Source organism: Mustela nivalis (assembly GCF_964662115.1).
Source record: "Mustela nivalis genome assembly, chromosome: 1".
NCBI classification, from domain to species: Eukaryota; Metazoa; Chordata; class Mammalia; order Carnivora; family Mustelidae; genus Mustela; species Mustela nivalis.
Window position 1 is genome coordinate 114,015,014 of NC_139020.1, and position 20,357 is coordinate 114,035,370.

The 20,357-nt window shown below is 36.9% G+C and overlaps 1 protein-coding gene across 1 annotated transcript in view; it reads right to left on the bottom strand.

Moving 5' to 3' along the window:
* PPP1R2 (protein phosphatase 1 regulatory inhibitor subunit 2) overlaps positions 1-20,305 on the bottom strand; it is a 29,606-nt gene extending 9,301 nt beyond the window's left edge. Inside the window, exons 1-4 of the mRNA XM_082700521.1 lie at positions 19,850-20,305; positions 7,533-7,640; positions 4,253-4,330; positions 3,526-3,620 (exon numbers count right to left, since the gene is read on the bottom strand). Coding sequence (XP_082556647.1) covers positions 3,526-3,620; positions 4,253-4,330; positions 7,533-7,640; positions 19,850-19,971 — 403 coding nt within the window. The 5' untranslated portion in view covers positions 19,972-20,305. The remainder of the gene's footprint in view (positions 1-3,525; positions 3,621-4,252; positions 4,331-7,532; positions 7,641-19,849) is intronic.
* Positions 20,306-20,357: the final 52 nt, after the last annotated feature.

Below are 20,357 nucleotides of genomic sequence, written 5' to 3' on the forward strand. Positions count from 1 at the left end.
ACAATTTCCGTTATGTTCACCCAGGCAAGGTTCAGTTTATGCCCACCATCTGAGGAAGTACAATATGACCCTTTCTTTCATGCTAAAATGATTCAGAGTTTAGACAATTAGGTATATGAAGATATAGTAAAAAATTCCACCATGTACATAGCAGATTTATATAATTTTTAAATGGTTATAAGGTATTGAGTGACTAATCCTCTATTCTTGGGGAAAAATTTCTTTCTTTTTTTTTTTTTTTTAAGATTTTAGTTATTTATTTGACAGACAGAGATCACAACTAGGCAGAGAGGCAGGCAGAGAGAGAGAGAGAGAGAGAGAGAGAGAGAGGGAAGCAGGCTTCCTGCAGAGCAGAGAGCCCGATGCGAGGCTCCATCCCAGGACCCTGGGACCATGACCTGAGTCGAAGGCAGAGGCTTTAACCCACTGAGCCACCAAGGCACCCCCTTTAATGGGTATGTTTAAAAAAATGAAATAAAACAAAATAAACTAGAATGCATTACACATAATAAAGGTGAGTACTGTTTTGTGAAATTTTTCTTTTTATAATTTATGCATACATATATAACATGTAGGACTTAGTCAATAATGTTTACAAAACATTGGAATAGACTCTGGGAAACTGAATTGCTAGATCAAAGGGTATCATTTTCTTTTAAAACTTCTGGCTCATATTTGCCATACTGCTTTCCAGAAAAGCCAAACCATTTTCATGCCCACCAATAGTACATAAATAACTTATTTCTCCATATTTATACCCAAAGAAACTCATTTTTTTTAACTTTTGTTGATCTGAAAGGAAAGAGACCATGATTCTGTGTATTTATTTATGTACTATGTAGGTACTATGTATGTATGTATGTATGTATGTATGTAGGCTCCACCCTGAGTCTGGAGCCCAAAGCAGGGGTTGAACTAACAACCCTGAGATCAAGACCTGAGCTGAAATCAAGAGTCAGCTGCTAAACCAACTGAATCACCAAGGTGCCCCCATGATGCTGTTTTAATTTACAGTTTTTTTTTTTTAAATATTTTTTTATTTATTTGACAGAGGGAGATCACAAGTAGGCAGAGAGGCAGACAGAGAGAGAGGAGGAAGCAGGCTTCCCGCTGAGCAGAGAGCCCGATGCGGGACTCGATCCCAGGACCCTGAGATCATGACCTGAGCCGAAGGCAGCGGCTTAACCCACTGAGCCACCCAGGCGCCCCATTAATTTACAGTTTTTTATTCCTAGAAGTTGATTATTATAGTATTTCTCTCTGGTGAATAATATTTACAGTCTAAGAAAATTATTTCTTTTTAATCCTAAGAGATACTGAATTTGATTTTGTTATACTTTCTAATTTTAGAATACTCAAAATGCTTTATATAAGTTTAAAGTATACAATATATTCATTTTGTAGAAAGAGGCTAATACAAGTGTTCTCAATCTTCTTTAACTATTTATATTCATTTTACCTGTTATCCTTGTATGATAGAGCAACATACTAAGAAGAGCTCAAGGATATTAAGATTTTAGGCCTAGTTCTAACAATAATCAACTCTCCATGTGAACTTCACAAGCAAATTCCCTTTTTTATACTTTTTTTTTTACTATTTTATAAAATAATGGAGAATACACCAATTATTTAAGTCATTAAAAGTTATTATTTACTGAATACATACAATATGACAGAATCAGAGTTAAGTGATTTAAATTCTTTATATCATTTAGTACTCACAATACCTCTGAATATTTTTATAGATCCCAATTTGAAATGAAGAAACTGAGGCTCAGAGAAATTACAAATTAGACACCTGATATACCTGGAGTACAAACTGGTATGTCTGACTCCATAGCCAATATCTTAATTGTTATACTATAAAAATTACAAGATATAATTTTTTCCAAGAATTTCTATCAATAAATAAGGACTTTCAGATATGTATTTTTTTTGTTTGTTTAAAAGCAATAAATAGGGGCGCCTGGGTGGCTCAGTGGGTTAAAGTCTCTGCCTTCGGCTCAGGTCATGATCCCAAAGTCCTGGGATGGAACCTCACATCAGGCTCTCTGCTCCGCAGGGAGCCTGCTTCCTCCTCTCTCTCTGCCTGCCTCTCTGCCTACTTGTGATTTCTGTCAAATAAATAAATAAAAATATTTTAAAAAAATAAAATAAAAGCAATAAACACCCATAGGAGTCAGTAACTCTACTAAAAGGACTTGAACTTTTGAACGTGTAACCAAATTGTTCCCCCTGCTGGCTAATTCACGGAACTACAATCTGAGGGGGAAAAAAAAATCCTTCAATGAAAACTGACAATATAGGCTAATAACAAATTCTTGTTCTTAATAGATCATGTTTTTAAGAGAATAATGAGGAAACCAGCTCCAGAAACAACTTATATTTAAAACAATTTTCAAGGGTCTTTGTAATTTATTTTTGGATAAGTTAGGAAGTCACTGAGGAGACAAGACCTACAATGTAACTTGGGATTAGGCTACATGTACTTTTTTTTGTCTCATACAACAATTAGGCTCAGACCATCACAATTTGTTGAATAAACTATATTCTGAAGATGACAGAAGTAGCAAATTATACCTTAGGAGATACACCTGACAAAGATTCTGACCATTAACTAGCAAATATTCAGAATCCAGATGAAATTTCTGAACTTCTTAAACATCCACATTTCAAGGCTTCAAGTACACCACTAACTCTTTTTCTTTTTTGTGAAGGTGTGTTTCTGTTTTTCTTGCATCTTTTTTCCTATACCTACACTTGGTTTTTCCTTTTAAAACTAGTTTTAAAAAACTATATAAACAATTTTAATTCTTGAAAAGACTGTACATTCACATGGTTCAAAGAGTGTAAAAAGCAACAAGATAAAATACCTTCCTTTTCTTCTTATCTCCACAGATAACCATTCTTACTTGAAATAACAAAAACCATGAGTAAGTAGCAATATAACTGTTTGTGTACTGTATGGACTACAAGAGCCTCTTCCAACCCTGTTGAGAAGGCTCTTTTATCTTCTTGCATATGACATTACTGTTCTTTTTTTGATTCAATGGAACCTAAAAAAGATCACTCTACATCTGACCATCTTGGTTCATCTGGTAAGTTTCACTACTGTTTTAAAACAGAAAAAGCACAAGCGATTGGTAAATTAGCTCTTACCGCTATCCATTTTAAGATCACCCAAACACTCACTGACACCAAAAGCATTACTATTTACTGAGCATCTACTCTGTATCAAACAGTAAAAAAGAAAAAAGTACAAAGAAAGAAACTATAATTACTTAAAAAATGGTAATACTTTCCCAAATTCTTGAAATCAAGGAAGGTGGTATGTGTGTGCAGGGGGAGGGAAACTGTTATCCACTAAACCCATGTAAGTAGAATCTGAATTATAAATATGTTGCTCCCTAACCTCCCACCATCCATTTTCCTAAAAGGAAAACCACTTGAAAACCTTCAAATAATGAATTTATTTAAGCAAAAATTATTAGCACAGTGCTGAAAGCAGTAAAGGAAATCAACTACCTTGTTCTTCAGGTGAGAGGTCACTATCCTCATCTTCACTGCTTGCTTGTTCATGAACCCGATACTTTGGCTCTGAGCCTTCAGCAGCAGCTAATCTACACAACAGTCATTTACAAAGAAATCAACACTGTGATATTCTTTTATTGAGTGTCTCATTCATTCAACTCTTGAGCCTTATAAAAACATTTAAAGATCATTACTATGCCAGCTATAACCTGATGAGGAAAATAAAAAGCAAGAAAGTGGGAATGAGCATAGAAACCAGTAAGCAATAAGAACAGTGGAAGGTGAAAGAAATCAATGAACAGCAAAGAAATAGAGTTTTTGTTTATGAACCCAGTTATTTTTGTGTAATCTCTAGGTGTAGACCCAATGTGGGGGCTCAAACGCACAACAATAAGAGTCGCATGCTTTTCTGACTGAGCCAGCCAGATGTACCATCTTACTTTAAAACATAGGATATTAAAAACACCAACAACAAAAATACAAACGCATAGGGGACTGACACAAGGAATCTGTGTACCAGGCTCTAGTACTCTTTCTGCTACCTGTACACTTTGATTTTAATCTAGAAACAAGACTATAAAAGTTGCTATGAGAAATCCAAATAAACTTAGCTTATGCTTTTTTACATTTGTACAAGTACAGCAGAATGCCTTTAACTCTGCACAATTAAAAGCAAGTGAAAATGTGTAAGTGAAAATACTTCATAGTCATCAGTACTTACTTCTTAGCTAAGATATCTGGGGTCAAGGCTTCATTGGTTTCAGAATCACTCAGTGCATCTTCATCATCACCTACCATACTAGAATGAAAAGCACATTATAATTAATACTTAAACCATAATTTTTCAAGCAGAAAAACAAGGTAGAAAACCATTATTCTATTGATTAAGTTATAGTATCAACATATTTATAGCTCTGTTGTTCTGAGGTTTAATTTTATTTTTTAAAAGATTTTATTTATTTGACACAGAGAGCACAAGCAGGGGGAGAAGCAGAGGGAGAGGGAGAAGCAGGCTCCTTTTTGAGCAGAAAGCCTGATACAGGGCTTGATCCCAGGACCCCGGGATCCTGACCTGAGCCAAAGGCAGATGCTTAACCAACTGAGCCATCCAAGTACCCGGAGGCTTAATTTCAAATTGTTTCTATTCCATGCAAGTTTTTGAAAATACAGCACCAATCAAGAAAACCCTCCAAATGACTTTAAAAAACCACTACTGTGACCATGAAAATAAATATTAAGAACTTGTATCATTTGTAAAAAATTTAGAAACTTCAATTATTCCATCCAGCGAGAGGGAACAAATATGTAGGAAAACAAAAACAAAACCAAAACCACTGTCTGGTTTTAGAAGAAGACAGAAACAAATGATCCATGCAGACATAAGGCTAGGTAAAATACCATAATTAGATCCTAAAGATCTAATTCAGGGCATTTAAAAGCTATTAGCTTTCTTCAATCTATCCTCTAATATAAAATTTTCTCCCCACTTAATTGCAAACATGAGCATATTTAATTCTGAGGCCACTGACAGGTATATAAAAGCAGAAGTCACCTATATTAAAAAAAAAAAAATACTGATTTATATCCTTCCTAGTTAGTTGATGAGACAAGTTAAAAAAGTGCTATAGTTTTGATGATGCATTTTTTCCATGGGAGGTTATCAATTTGTAGAACTTTTATAGACAACTCTATATTATAAAATTTATGGGCAAATTATATTTATGTGTGTGTATATACATACACATGTATATATAAAAGCATTAATAACTTCTGTATATTAACAGCGTGAAATTCTTAGATAGTATAACACAATCTTTCTATAAAAAGCATCCTCTTCTACTAAACAAAATTCTTTAAAAAAAGGGCCATGAAAGAAACTGGTAAAATTGAGCACTAAATTGATAAAAGCTGAGAACATGTACCTGTACATACATAAAGCTTCAATTACTTAGGAACCAAATAACTTTGGAAACTCCCAGAGGAAGGATATGGGTAAGGTAAAGGGGAAAAAAAAGTACCAGATAAATACCATTCACATTTAAGATAAACAATCTAAAAATAATGCCTACAACTTTTTCAGTTATGTTCAATTTTAATTCTTGTCAGATAGGTATTTCCAACCAAAAGATAAGGAAGGAATGTCTATCTACCACCATTACTGAAAAGGAAAAAAAGCCCTGACTGTGGCTTCTGGCACAATAAAAGGTTTAAGGTATGTTTTAAAATATATCTTTGGGGGGCCTGGGTGGCTCAGTCGTTAAGCGTCTGCCTTTAGCTCAGGTCATGGTCCTGACGTCCTGGGATCGAGCCCCACACTGGGCTGCTTGCTCTGCGGGAAGCCTGCTTCTCCCTCTCTCACTACCACTGCTTGTGTTCCCTCTCTCGCTGTGCCTGTCTGACAAATAAGTTTTTTAAAAAAAGTAAAAACAACAACAACAAAAACCATTCTTGTAATTAGGAGAAAAATAAGGGTATAAGCTTTTCATAAATCTTATTTCCATTTCTTCCCTCAAGCCTTATTAGTGTTCCGAGTTTTGGCACCTGTACCTATTTCATTATTTCTACCTTTGTCAAAATCTTCATACTTATCCTTGTTTTTACTGTTTTTGCTATCAACAAGGTGTAAGTTATCTCAACTTACTTTCCAAAGTTTTTATTCACTGATTTGAAATACAGACTTCCTTAAGTCTATTTTAACAGTAACTCCTGGATTTATGTTACCTTCCTTCATAGACCAAATATTTCATTCCTGGAAATCTTTTTCAATACAAATTAAGGCACAGTCTGAATTAGGTATTTCTATTATTTAGAATCTCCATCTTCTCATAATGCTTCCTGGTACATTATTTTTGTCTTCATACTAATTACTGCCACACACTATAATTTTATAATTCATTTAAAATATTTTGGAAGGCAAAAGCTGCCAATAATCACAATGTAATTATCTGAACTATAATATTACATAAGTTTAAAAATAAGGACATGTAACAATAGTAATGACCACTTGTCTTTGAATGGGTTTAAAAAAGCTGAAGTCATCCCTTTCTGCAAAGATTGAATAAGCTCCCAGTTTCTACTTAGAAAGGAAATAAGCCCAACCCTCATCTTCCTTTTTATAAATAGATTATTTTAAGGAAGGCAAAAGTCATTAATCTGTGTGTATCATTAGTGGCTAGGGATCACTGAGTTACAGCAAATAAACAGTTACTACAATTATAATGTACAAAATGGATTCTCGGGGCACCTGGGTGGCTCAGTGGGTTAAGCCTCTGCCTTCAGGTCAGGTCATGATCCTGGGTCCTAGGATCAAGCCCTGCATCGGGCTCTCTGCTCAGCGGGGAGCCTGCTTCCCTTCCTCTCTCTCTGCCTGTCTCTCTGCCTACTTGTGATCTCGATCTGTCAAAAAAATAAATAAAATCTTAAAAAAAAAAAAATGGACTCTCAATTTTTCCTTAAGGGGAGGTGGGGAGGGGCAGAGTGAGGGAGAGAGACTCTTAAGCAGGTTCCATGCCCAGTGTGGAACCTGATCTCATGACCCTGAGATCACGACCTGAGCCTAAATCAAGAGATGCTTAACCAACAGAGCTACCCAGGTACCCCTAGATCCCCAAGTTTTTAAAGTTACTTGTTACTGGGACGCCTGGGTTGCTCAGTGGTTAAGGATTTGCCTTTGGCACTGATCACGATCCCAGGGATCGGAGATCGAGTTCTGCATCAGGCTCCTGGCTCAGCGAGGAGTCTGCTTCTCCCTCTGCCTGCTGCTCCCCCTGCTTGTGTGTATGCATGCTCGCTCTCTCTCTCACAAATAAATAAAATCTTTAAAAAAATAAAATAAAGTGATGTATTACTTATACTATTATATACAAATATGCAGTTGGGTTATTGACTTGTGCTCTAATAACTACTATAAAATCAAACAGATACTTAAATCACCTGTTATCCAGAAGCTCATATAGAATGCAAAAAGGAAGTAAAAAAGGAACGAATCAACAAAACATTACCTATGGTAAGGAGTGCTAGGTTCATCTATTTTCATCAAACCATAGTCTTTGTCTGCTGGATGATATGTCGCCAGGATGTTCATTTCATCCCACTTCTGGGATTTTTTACTAAAATTAAAAAGAAAAAAGAATTTCCTCAGTGAAGTAAAAGACAAAAAAGTTACACATCTAAAATTGACAAACATCCAAATCCCACGTTTCAACTTCTATCTGACTGCCAGCTTCTATTTTTACATATACTTTCTTGGAATAGAAACTAATGTAGGGTAAAAACCGTAAGTAATTACAATAAAATAAATATTTTATAGTATACTTAGTGCCCACATATTAAAAAGACACTATTCAGAATCTTCATCAGATACTCAAGACACTATATTATGACACGCTTAGTCTTCATCTGGCCTTTACAAGTAATAATAGCAAAAAACTGAAATGTACACATTGTATAAACTCAGCAGTTGAGGATTTTTCACCTATTATATGTCGTTAACAGTTTAATAAAAAACAATGATATTTTCCAGACCCCTGGCTTTGGGCACTGACTATTAAAATGAGAGGATCCTGAGGCTGCTGGGTCCCCTTTCTGAGGGCACGAGTATCCTTTCCTCTGGCACCAGGACCCCATTTTGGTACACCAGGCTATCTGGGCCCTCACACTTCACTACGTTGTATTCCTCAGTTCCTCAGAGGGTGAAGCCTTCCACTTTCTGTCACAACTCTGGGCTCTCTCTTGCACTCAAACTGAGATGCCAGCCCTTCCCAGGAATGGGGGCCAGAGGAAGAGGGAGAGCTAGGGAAAGAGAACCTGGGGTTTGTTCCAGGGTTTTGGGATTAAGTTCTTCATTAAGAAAGAATCTGGGAATACAAAGGTGTTGGGGGGGGGCAGGGAATTTGGGGGGAATTAGTTGGAGGGAAGGAGAAGTTCAAGTATACTCTTGTTTTTAATCCCATTACTCATCACTCATTACTCATCATTTATTGTTAAATAAAGTAGCCTGGGACATACAAAAAAATAAATTAAAATTTAAAAAAAATGAATACCTCCTTGGCCTAATTTTTTCAGAGATATCCAAAACAATCAAAAGAATTAAAACATAAAAACTACAGGGAATACCTCACTAAACTTAAATACCATTAATATTTAGGTTGCAAAAACATAATAGTTAAGCTCTTTTTTTTTACCTAGAAAAATAAGAGTTTGCTAAGAAATGGTATATTCAGGATACCTGAGATAAATCTACTTAAGAAATAAAAATAACTGTTTTATGAACATCTGTATTAATATCTAGTCAACAAAATATTTAAGGTGCTAAATAATTAGTTGACTTAATTACAAACTCTTTGGATCTACTCATTATATAAAGGACATCAAAGACCTCTCTGCCACCCAACAATATTTTGTTACATATACAATTTGTGCCTTGGTTATATACTGGAAAATAAAACTACTATAAAATCAAATGTAGATTTTACACAGATTCAAATCTTTTCTGTACTTGCACATGTTGGTGAGATTTTAGCATAGATATTTTTAATTTTCCTAAATCTACCAACACCCATATTCTGAAATGTTCTTGAAAAATGATACACTCAAACTTTAATATCATATTCCCTTTACCATGCCCTGAGTCACCTTAAAATTATACATGCCAGCTCATGGCAGGTGAGCCTGATTTTTATGTTCTCTTGTTTTCTTCTCCAAAGCACCCAGTAACCCTATTTCAGACGAAGCACTTTTTTTCTTCTTAATTTAGTGTAGTAAAATGTGTATACCATAAAATTCACCATTTTAAACATTTTTAAGTGTATAGTAGTTGTGCAGCATTAAGTATAATCACATTGTTGTGAAACCCCCAACAACAACCATCTTCAGGACTTTTTCATCTTCCCCAACTGAAACTCTACCCAGTGAATACTAACTCCCCATCCTCTCCTCTCCCAGCCCCAGGCAACCACCATTCCGTTTTGTCTCTATGAATTTAACTACTCTGGGTACCTCATATAAATAGACTCATACAATATTTGTTCTTTTGTAACTGGCTTATTTCACTTAATGTCTTCAAAGCTCATCTGTGTGGTGGCATATATCAGATTTTTCTCCCTTTTTTGGCACGTGTACCTGAATGTTTATAGCAGCAATGTCCACAACAGCCAAACTCTGGAAAGAACCTAGACGTCCACCAACAGATGAATGGATAAAGATGTAGTATATATAAACAATGGAATACTATGCAGCCATCAAAAGAAATGAAATCTTGCCTTTTGCAACAACGTGGATGGAACCAGAGGGTATTATGCTGAGTGAAATAAGTCAATCAGAGAAAGACAATTATCTTATGATCTCCCTGATATGAAGAATTTGAGAGGCAATGTGGGGAGTTTGAGGGGGTAGGGAAGGAAAAAATGAAACAAGATGGGGTCAGGAGGGAGACAAAGTATAAGAGATCTTAATCTCACAAACCAAACTGAGGGTTGCGGGGGGAGGGGGACGAGGGAGAGGGGTATTAGGTTATGGACACTGGGGAGGGTATGTGCTACGGTGAGTGCTGTGAAGTATATAAACCTGGCGATTCACAGACCTGTACTCCTGGGGCTAATAATACATTATATGTTAATAAAAAATTTAAAAAAATTTTCTCCCTTTTTAAAGCTGATTAATGTTCCACTACAGACTACTTCCACTACAACTTCAAGTTGCTTATCCTTTGTTTTATCAAGAGGCAAAGGTTGGTCCAGATATACTGCACTTTTCTTTTTTAAATTCAGCATGGAATGTATCTGAACTTTGAACTAACAAACTTACTAATATTAAAAACACTTGAGTGAACTAAACTAGAAAAATAGAACCTGCTTTATAATATTGATTTCTTCATATGTCTAGCTGCTATCTGAGTAGTACATAATTGGTCTTATGGCAGAAAAACAAACAAACGAACAAACGAACCCCACTAGCACCGATGTTTAACGTTCAAGTTCCAGTTACCTTTCACTAGTCCTCCAACTACAGGCAAGTCCAACAAACACCCTCTTTGGGGCTACATTTACTCTACATGGAAACTGTAACAAAATGGGAGTTTTATTAACAGTCCTTCTTTTAATATAAGTTGTTGAGAGAATCAACTGAAATAATGTCTGTGACATCAAATTATAAAAGTACCACACAAACATAAAGGGTTTTTATGACTTTAAAATCTCCAGTTTGGGGGCACCTGGGTGGCTCAGTCGGTTAAGCGGCTGCTTTTAGCTCAGGTCCTGATCCCATGTCCTGGGATCGAGCCCCACCTCCGGCTCCCTGCTCAGGCAACAGCCTGCTTTTCCCTCTCCCTCTGCCTGCTGCTCTGCCTACTTACAGTCTCTCTCCATCTAATAAATAAATAAAATCTTAAAAAAAAAAAAAAAAAACACTACTGTTCAGGGTTAAAAATCCAGGTGCTATATCTCACTTAGAACTGTAGAAAATGGGTTGAGGAGGTTATTCTGAAGAAATGTTTAAAACTGCTTTTGAACTGAATCCCTTTCACCTTGCCTTGCCAAGACTCAACATTTAAGATTTTGAAAAACTTCTATGTGCCACAGAATGAATTTTTCTAAAAAGCAATCAGTTTTGTATTCGACTAAGTACACAGTTTCAGATATTTTGTTAAAATAGGTCCTATCTACAAATTACTCTGAATTTAGAAAGTAAATGCCTAGGTTTACTCATGCTACATAAAGAAAATAATCACAGTGAAGAGATATATTTCTAAAGATTCTAGATAGCAAACATGATCAAGCAGCTCTGATTAGAAGAATCATGAAAGAAACGTACACAAGCTTTAAGGGAATTAGATAAAGTTTGTGAAGAAAGCAATCCAATTAATAAGCAAAGGGAGTCTCAGGATACGATAACTAAATGTTCCCTCCTGAGAGAACAAATGCCTCTGAAGTGACAGCTGAGGTTAAGTGCCAGGCCGAAACAAAATCACAGGTGAAATTTCATAAAACCTGTATTAACAGGTAGTCCTATTAAGATTTCCTATTAAAGATACTGTAAAAGAAAGCACATCTCTACATAAAGTTTAAAAGCTGGCAAAACTAAACTGTGTTGGAATGTATACTTACATGATTACCATAGAAGTCTGAAAAGTGGTTACGTTGGGAGCCAGGGGAGGAAAGAGTGTGATTGGAAAGGACAGGGGACATTCCTGAGGTGATGGAAACATTCTTTTTCTTTACCAGGATGGCGGTTAAGGGGTGTTTTATAATATATATAATAATTTTATAATATAAATATAACCATTTATAATTTTGTGATTTCTTAAACTTTAAAATTACATTCAATACAACTTTCCATATTTGTATTACATTAAACAAAATATTTTAAAATAAATACATATTAATGACCTTGTTAGGTACTTCCTAACTTCAAAGTAAAATAAGTTATTTCTTAAATGATGTTAACAATATCAAATTAAAAATGACAACTTATCATCTTTACTGCTTAAGAATGACAGACCGTTAGAGGAGTTTAAAAGGCTTCTCCAATGGGTGGAAACCCAAACACCCTATAGACCTATTTGGTGAGATAACAGGGGGTGGAAAAAAAAAGAGAGAACTGTGCGATAAAGCAGAAATAATGTTTACTTAAAAATGAAGGATAAAATTTAATAATGATAATCCCAGCACCCTAACCCACTAACAGTTTTGATTTCTGCAAATTCCATTACCATATAAAATAATATATATATCATAAAAGTATATAAACAATCAGTATATATAAGAATACATATACTGTGTACATACATATATAAAACAGTAGATACAGTACATAAAAATACATATACTGATATGGAAGCATTAGTATATATATTTTATTTATAAAGCAGTAGATACTGTATACAAAAAATACATCTACTGACATGGAAGTTATTAGTATATATATTTTATTATAATAAGCCACTTGTATTTTCTAGTCTTTAGGTTTTTTTTAATACTTATTAAATATTTATTTATTTGGCAGACAGCAATCACAAGAAGGCAGAGAGGCAGGCAGGGAGTGGGGGGAAGCAGGCTCCCTGCTGAGCAGCGAGCCCGATGTGGGGCTTGATCCCAGGACCCTGAGATCACCACCTGAGCTGAAGGCAGAGGCTTATCCCACTGAGCCACACAGGTGCTCCTAGTATCAATACTCAATAATAACTATTCGCCCAATGTTAGATATTTATATTGAAACCAAGTTTTTCCTATTTAGAATAAAGCAGAAATGAACACACTTGTGCATATTCTGTTCAATGATATTTTTAGGATAACTTGCTAGGATAGGCTTATCTGGGTTAAAATGCAACGGCTTTATAGTTCACTCCAGGTTGCAGTATAGTTTCAAAAGAGAAATCAAGGGGCGCCTGGGTGGCTCAGTGGGTTAAAGCCTCTGCCTTCGGCTCAGGTGCTGGGATTGAGCCCCACATCAGGCTCTCTACCCGGCAGGGAGCCTGCTTCCCCCTTTCTCTCTCTGCCTGCCTCTCTGCCTACCTGTGATCTCTGTCAAATAAATAAAAATCTTAAAAAAAGAGAGAGAAAGAGATCAATTTGTAATGTCCCCAGTAATTGCCAAAACTTTGCCAAGATTGGTTATTTATGTATGTGTTATCTCCACCTGAGCAGTAGGAATCATTACTTAAAAGCTATTTTATGGGGACACCTAGGTGGCTCAGTTGGTTAAGCAGCTGCCTTCGGCTCAGGTCATGATCCCAGCGTCCTGGGATCGAGTCCCACATCGGGCTCCTTGCTCAGCAGGGAGCCTGCTTCTCCCTCAGCCTCTGTCTGCCATTCTGTCTGCCTGTGCTCGCTTGCTCTCCCTCTCTCTCTGAAGAATAAATAAAATCTTAAAAAAAATAAATAAAAATAAAGCTATTTTATGTTTCTTTGCTCATTACCTTATAAATGCTACATTTTACTTTCCTTTTATGAATTATGTTTATATCCTTTGGCTTTCTATTGGAAACCTCTTATAAATCTAAGTTTTTTACATTTAAATATGAGCAAGTTCTTGTACATCTATATATATATAGACTTACAATGATGTAGAAAAACATAAATAACTCAAATTTAAATGTAAAGATTTAAACCATGTTATGTATATATAAACAAAAGATACACACAAGGTATAAACCACATATCTATAACATTATATGTAACCCAAATTCTTCCTGGTTTGTCTTTTAGTTTACTTTCCACTATCAAAAGAACTAAAGTTTTATTTTTTCAAAGCTTTACTCCACTTCCTCAACACAATATTAAGAACAAAAGAAATTCTTAGAATTTTTTTGGCTCCAAAGAAGAGAACAGTATCTTGCAAAAACATCGATTTAAATAGGGCATAAAAAAATAGGTTACAAAGCACTCTGGAAAACAGCATGGAGGTTCCTCAAAATGTTGAAAATAGAACTACCCTATGACCCAGCAATTGCACTACTGGGTATTTACCCTAAAGATACAAACGTAGTGATCTGAAGGGGCACGTGCACCCGAACATTTATAGCCCCAATGTCTACAATAGCCAAACTATGGAAAGAACCTAGATGTCCATCAACAGATGAATGGAGAAAGAAGAAGTGGTATATATATATATATACAATGGAATACTATGCAGCCATCATAAGAAATGAAATCTTGCCATTTGCGACAACGTGGATGGAACTAGAGAGTATCATGCTTAGCGAAATAAGTCAATTGGAGAAAGACAATTATCATATGATCTCCCTGATATGAGGAAATGGAGATGCAACATGGGGAGTTAAGGGGGTAGGAGAAGAATAAATGAAACAAGATGGAGTCGGGAGGGAGACAAAGTATAAGAGACTCAATCTCACAAAACAAACTGAGGGTTGCTCAGGGGAGGGGGGTTGGGAGAAAGGGGGTGGGGTTATGGACATTGGGGAGGGTATGTGCTATGGTGAGTACTGTGAAGTGTGTAAACCTGGCGATTCACAGACCTGTACCCCTGGGGATAAAAATATATTATATGTTTATAAAAAATTTTAAAAAAATTAAAAATTTAAAAAAAAAAAAAAGGTTACAAAGCATACCGGGAATTCTTAGGTGGAAAGCAGTGAAGTAGAAGGAACTGAGGCACCTGGGTGGCTCACTGGGTTAAAACCTCTGCCTTCGGCTCAGATCGGGATCTCAAGGTCCTGGGATCGAGCCCCACATTGGGCTCTCTGCTCAGCAGGGAGCCTGCTTCCCCCCCTCTCTGCCTGCCTCTCTGTCTACTTGTGATCTGTTTGTCAAATAAATAAATTAAATCTTTAAAAAAAAAAAAAAGAAGGAACTGTCAGCAAAAAACACTAAATATGGAAATTAGGATCTCCAAAGTTTTGGCAGAATTAACATTTGTTATGGAGTAATAAAATCCAAAAAGCAAAAGTGAGTTTAATTCCAAGCTGTCTGTATTACCTTCTAATAGTTCATGATCTCTATCCAAAAAAAATATGGGCATCGCCACTTACATTGCAATCTGCTGGGAGGATGAAAGCACCCCCTGGTTTCATTTTACCCCTCACCTCTTGGAAGATTGGTTTTCATGCAGCCTAAATCTGGTCCAGAAAAAGTCACCCCTTCTCACTTTCACTTTGATAGCTCATTTGATACTGCCTCAAAGACCTACCCATACATCTCGTTGCTTGTGATTTGCTCATTTGGTAAGTTTTAGCCACGTTTGGAGTAAGAAGCGGAGCCTCAAGGTATTAAACTTTAATTGCACACTTCAAGAAATGGCTCTTTCTTTAAATAAAGATTCAACTTACATAGGTTGACAACGTACAAGACTATGAAGCTAGACACAATTACCAATTAAACTAAGAGCTGACAATAAAAGCAATCAGTAATCAAAAAGTCACTTTCATAAAACTTGACTCAGTGAGGCTTTATAGTCCGTATCCCAGAAAAAGATAAAGCTGAAGCATGTTTATATAAAATTATATTAAAGGAAATTAATTCAAGCGCAATGTTTTTAAGCAGAATTTTCCTACACTATCTAAGAGTACTACTAAATGGAACACAGCAACTTCAAAGTGTATTGTATAGAACGATCTGAGATGTGGAAAAATTAGATTCCTATAGTTCATTTCTATTTGAATAAGACTAACATTTGAGGATGAGATACTGAGCTAAACTAACTTTACATTTATTAACCAATTTATTTTATTTATTTAATTTTTGTAAAAGCAGGGGTGGGGGTTAGAGGGAAAGGGACAAACAGCTCCATCTCAGGACCCATGGATCACGACCTGAGCCCAAGGCAGACACTTAACAGACTGAGCCACCCAGACGCCCCTTATTAACTCATTTAATATAATTAAACGACACATGGATACAATGAATAAGTCACAGGAAGTCACAGAGCTAGTAAGTGGTAGACAAGACACAAACCCAGGCAATCTAGCCCCAGATTAATCACTAACCTGTAATACTTCTCATAACATAAGTTTTAGTAACATTTATTTTCACCAATTCAAAATGCATTCTCATTTTAATCTCTCTGAAAACAATTTATCTTAAAATGAATTTTATAATTGACGGCATTTTCTTCTTTTTTGGTGGTACATAAAATCACGGGTACTTCTTAGAATCAATGGTTTCTTGTTTTTGATGAAATGCACATTAGCTACTCACTAGATCTGTTCAGACCTTTACAAGTGGTACTCTATATTTAAGGTATCCTGACAGAATGAGAACTTCAAAATCATAGGAGACAACAGTGATGTTCTAACTAGTTGAATAGCGTAATACCATATATTGAGATTTTTGCCCGATAGGTGGATCTACAGATTCTATCCAGTTGTAACCGAACTAACCCTCAAAAAATTGGTATCTGACAAGTGGTAACTGAAGAAACAATTCATTGAAGATAACAGTATCAATGCAAAGCATAAAGTAAGTAAGAAAGTAACAGAACTGAGACAAAAAGAAAAGTCTGACAAGAACTGTATAAAAAAAATTCTAGGGCAGCACCTGGGTGGCTCAGTGGGTTAAAGTCTCTGCCTTCGGCTCAGGTCATGATCTCTGGGTCCTGGGATCAAGCCCCGCATCGGGCTCTCTGCTCAGCAGAGAGCAGGCAGGGGGCCTGCTTCTCTTCCTCTCTTTCTGCCTGCCTCTCTGCCTACTTGTGAACTCTCTGTCAAATAAATAAATAAAATATTAAAAAAAAAATTCTAAGACTATTTGAAATTTGGCATTATACGAATCTCTTTAAGTGTATACTGAGCCTTGAAATATTATCTAATGATAGTAATATATGAGATAAATCACAAAGATATCTGAAGCATATTTGAATTTTTTCCTACTAAAAAGGTAGACCCTTGAAGTAAGACAACTCAACTTCTGTTTTTCTTAAAAGAAAAAAAGTACCTTGGTAAAATCTCTTCATGTTAAATAAAATATTACATTAAGATATCCTCACAACTTATGAGGAGGCGGTGATGTGGTGTACAGAAAAAGGAAACTACCACTGCATTTAACTTGATAAAGGCACCAATAAAAGGTAAGTTATTTGCAGATTGTCTATTTACAAATTTGCCCACTTGATAAAATTCATTTGTAACTCTAAAATCTTACGTGAGAGAGGCACATTCTCTGTCTCTTGCAGACATGCACAGAACAGGGACAATTCTGAGATGCTCCATGCACATCTTCCCAGCTGTTAAAGAAGGTGATTGATACCTTACCTTGTTGTTTCAGCTCTCAAACTGTAAATAAGTGTCTCTTTTGTGTCCATTGAGTAACAGTGTTTTTTACTTTTTTGTACTTTTGTTGAATCCATTGTTTTAAATGGCTCCCAAGTGTAGTGCTCAAGTGCTGCTGAGTTTTTGAAACACAAGAGGGAAACTTGCAGGAACCTAACTCTGTATTTCCCCTAGAAGCAATGGTTCACTATTCACTAACTGAGAATTTGTGATGATTATAAAGAACAGAACTACCTAAAATAACAAGAATTGACTTAGATCCCGGGTCATTTTCATATTAATACGAAATTCTGTTGCCTTATATTCTGTTCCAACTTTTAAAGTTAAACCATTACACTACACTTACCAGTTTCTGAATTTTAAGTCTATTAATAAAGGGTATTAAATAAAATAATTATTTTCAGTACTTTTTATAACAAAAGGGGAATACTGGTTATAATTAAATGACAAACATTACAAAGAGAGTTCAACTATACTTTTATTGTTTCTGTTCAAAGAGGCACTTGTAAAGTTGCTAATAATGTTTGCATAAGCTGTGACATAAATAATGCATATTATATTACCAACAGAATTTGCTTTGCTTTACAGTCATATAAAACTAATAATGAAAAAGTCCATCTCCTTTTACTACTTGTTTACTTGTTTACTATAAACATCATGAACCTCAATGAATTAGAGCTTTAGTTTCCTTTAAAGACTTAAGTGCTGTCTAACCCTCTAAACAAGTCAATCAAAATCATCCATCTTGGAACCTAGTAAACGGCCCCTTTTAAGTGAATCTGTCCTGCTAGCAGCCTAGGATAGTAGCTTTCAAGACAGATACCTGGAAGTAAACCCCAGCCAATTACAGAAAGAGGCTGAAAGACTAAGACCACAGGAAACTATGGCAGATCCAAACTGAGAATAAGCAGAAGATAAGGAAGCAGAGAAAGATAGAGGAGAACAATAAGCCACTTGGTAGCCAAACAAAGAGAAGCTAACACTAAGAATAACTAAGTAACATAAATGCCAGTGAGAAAGATACTCTTGCTGTTGAATACCCTGAAACTGCTCTCTACAATTTGTTTTGTCTTCCTTAGTCTTCCTGCTATAGCTATGTTCCAGTGAGATTCTGTTTTCTTAATTCAGTAACCTACAACCATCATTCCCCACCAATTCCCATTTGAAGCAGCTTACCCAAAATAGAGGTTGGAAAATTTCCTGTTAGAGAATATAAGTCAAGCATCCAAAAGACAGTGGGAGTGTAGGAGTTGTGAGACAAATTAAGGTCCTTTCCAATCCCAAAAGGCCATGATTCTAAGCTGTCATCCTACTTTAATGTTTCTTCAAGGTAACATTTTCTTCAAGGTAACTTTCTATAAATTTACCACTACTAAGTAGTAGTTCCTTTCATAGTCCTAAACTGATTATTTAAACAGGTATGCTTTAGTTGTAATATTCCAAGTTTTTACATATGTCCCCATTTTAGTTTTTACTTTACCGATTTCAACGATAAGCCTTCTTTCTGGAATATAGAGTCTTTATATTTTTAGTATCTTGTAACACCCAAGACCCCTAGCACTTCTAATCCAGTGGTATATTTTACACTATGTGTATGGTACTATTTTCTCTTAGTTGAGCACTGCACCTTGGATAGCTTCCTCTGTGCATAAATATCTTTTTCGTTCTTTAAAAGGGTGATATGTTGTTTCATTACACAAATGTACCATAATTGGTATTTCACCAGTCCTTATTAATAAACCTTGGCTTGTTTCCAATTATTTACTATTACACACAATGCTATGGGAAACATCTTTTTAAACGTGTACCTGTGAGTATATACAACTAAAATATCACTGGATCATTTCAGTTTTAGTTGCTACTCTGAATTGTTCTGAGCTTAGGTCTTTCAAGAGCCACAAAGACTACAAAGCACTTCAAATTCTTGTTGCAAATGCAAAAATAATTAGTACTAGATTTCCATTAAATATAGATCAAGACTCGGAAAATTTTGGTTTCTCTTAGTGTAAAGATAATGACAGATCAGGATCTAAGAGTGAGGGTGGCATGAGGTCTCTGATAATGTTCACCTAAAAAGGAACGACTGTGGAAACTCAATTAGAAAAATGTGGAAAAGGTCTCGTATCGGCTAGAGACTGGATCTTAAAGGGTTCCTAAGCCAAGAAAAGATTTTTATTATTGAGGAATTTTAGATACTTCAGATACCACGTTAAGAAATAACGAACAGGTCAATCTCTGAAACTTCGATATGATTCTTTCATGTTCCCAATTTCCCTAAGTTCAAAGAACAGATGTTTGTTTAAAAAATATTACATATGCGCGTGTACTTTTTAAAGAAGGGGACAAAACGATTAACGTCATAGCTCCTGCCTTCTTTAGAATCACTAGAATCGGCAGCCTGGCTGGAGGAGGGAGACCCGAGCGGCGCGGGAGCCGCATCCACGCAGCCGCCCGAGCTGCCGGTCAGCGCTCGGGGTCGAAATGGGGCTGGAACAGGGGGTCGGGGCCGGTAACGGCGGCGCGGGGGAAGGCGAGGCCGCCCGGGCAGGAAGGAAGAGCTTCCTAGGCCCACCCGCGGTCGTCTCTCCCGGGTCTCACCTCAGCTCTTCGTCGACACTCCTGCCGGGCTGCTCGGCCGAGGCCACCACAGAGGAAGTCGTAGAACTCTTGTTCTTCAGGATCCCCTTGATGGGCCGATGCGAGGCCGTCGAGGCCGCCATTGCCCGCCGCTCCGGCGGTCGGCTCAGCGTCGCGGCTTGGCTCTGGGTCCAGGAAGGAAAGGGCTGGGCGCGAGCACAGACTCGCCAGGCAGCCGCTGAGCCCGCCTGGGGCTAAAGCGGCCGCACCAGCTGTCGCGGACACGGCTACCGGAGTCGTTGTCACGACACAACGACCCCGACGCCACGGCTGACGCCGCGTGGCTGACGGCCCTTCGCGCGCCCTGCGCCACCGACTCTTAACCGCGGCCTGCGGAGAAAAGCCGGCCTAGCTCCCCAGCGCGGGAGCGACGCCGACGCCGAAGCCAAGCGGACCCGCCCTCTCGCGATATCTAGGGAGGGGCGGGGGCGGGGCGAGAACAAAGCCAACCTCCCTCGCCCCGCCCCCT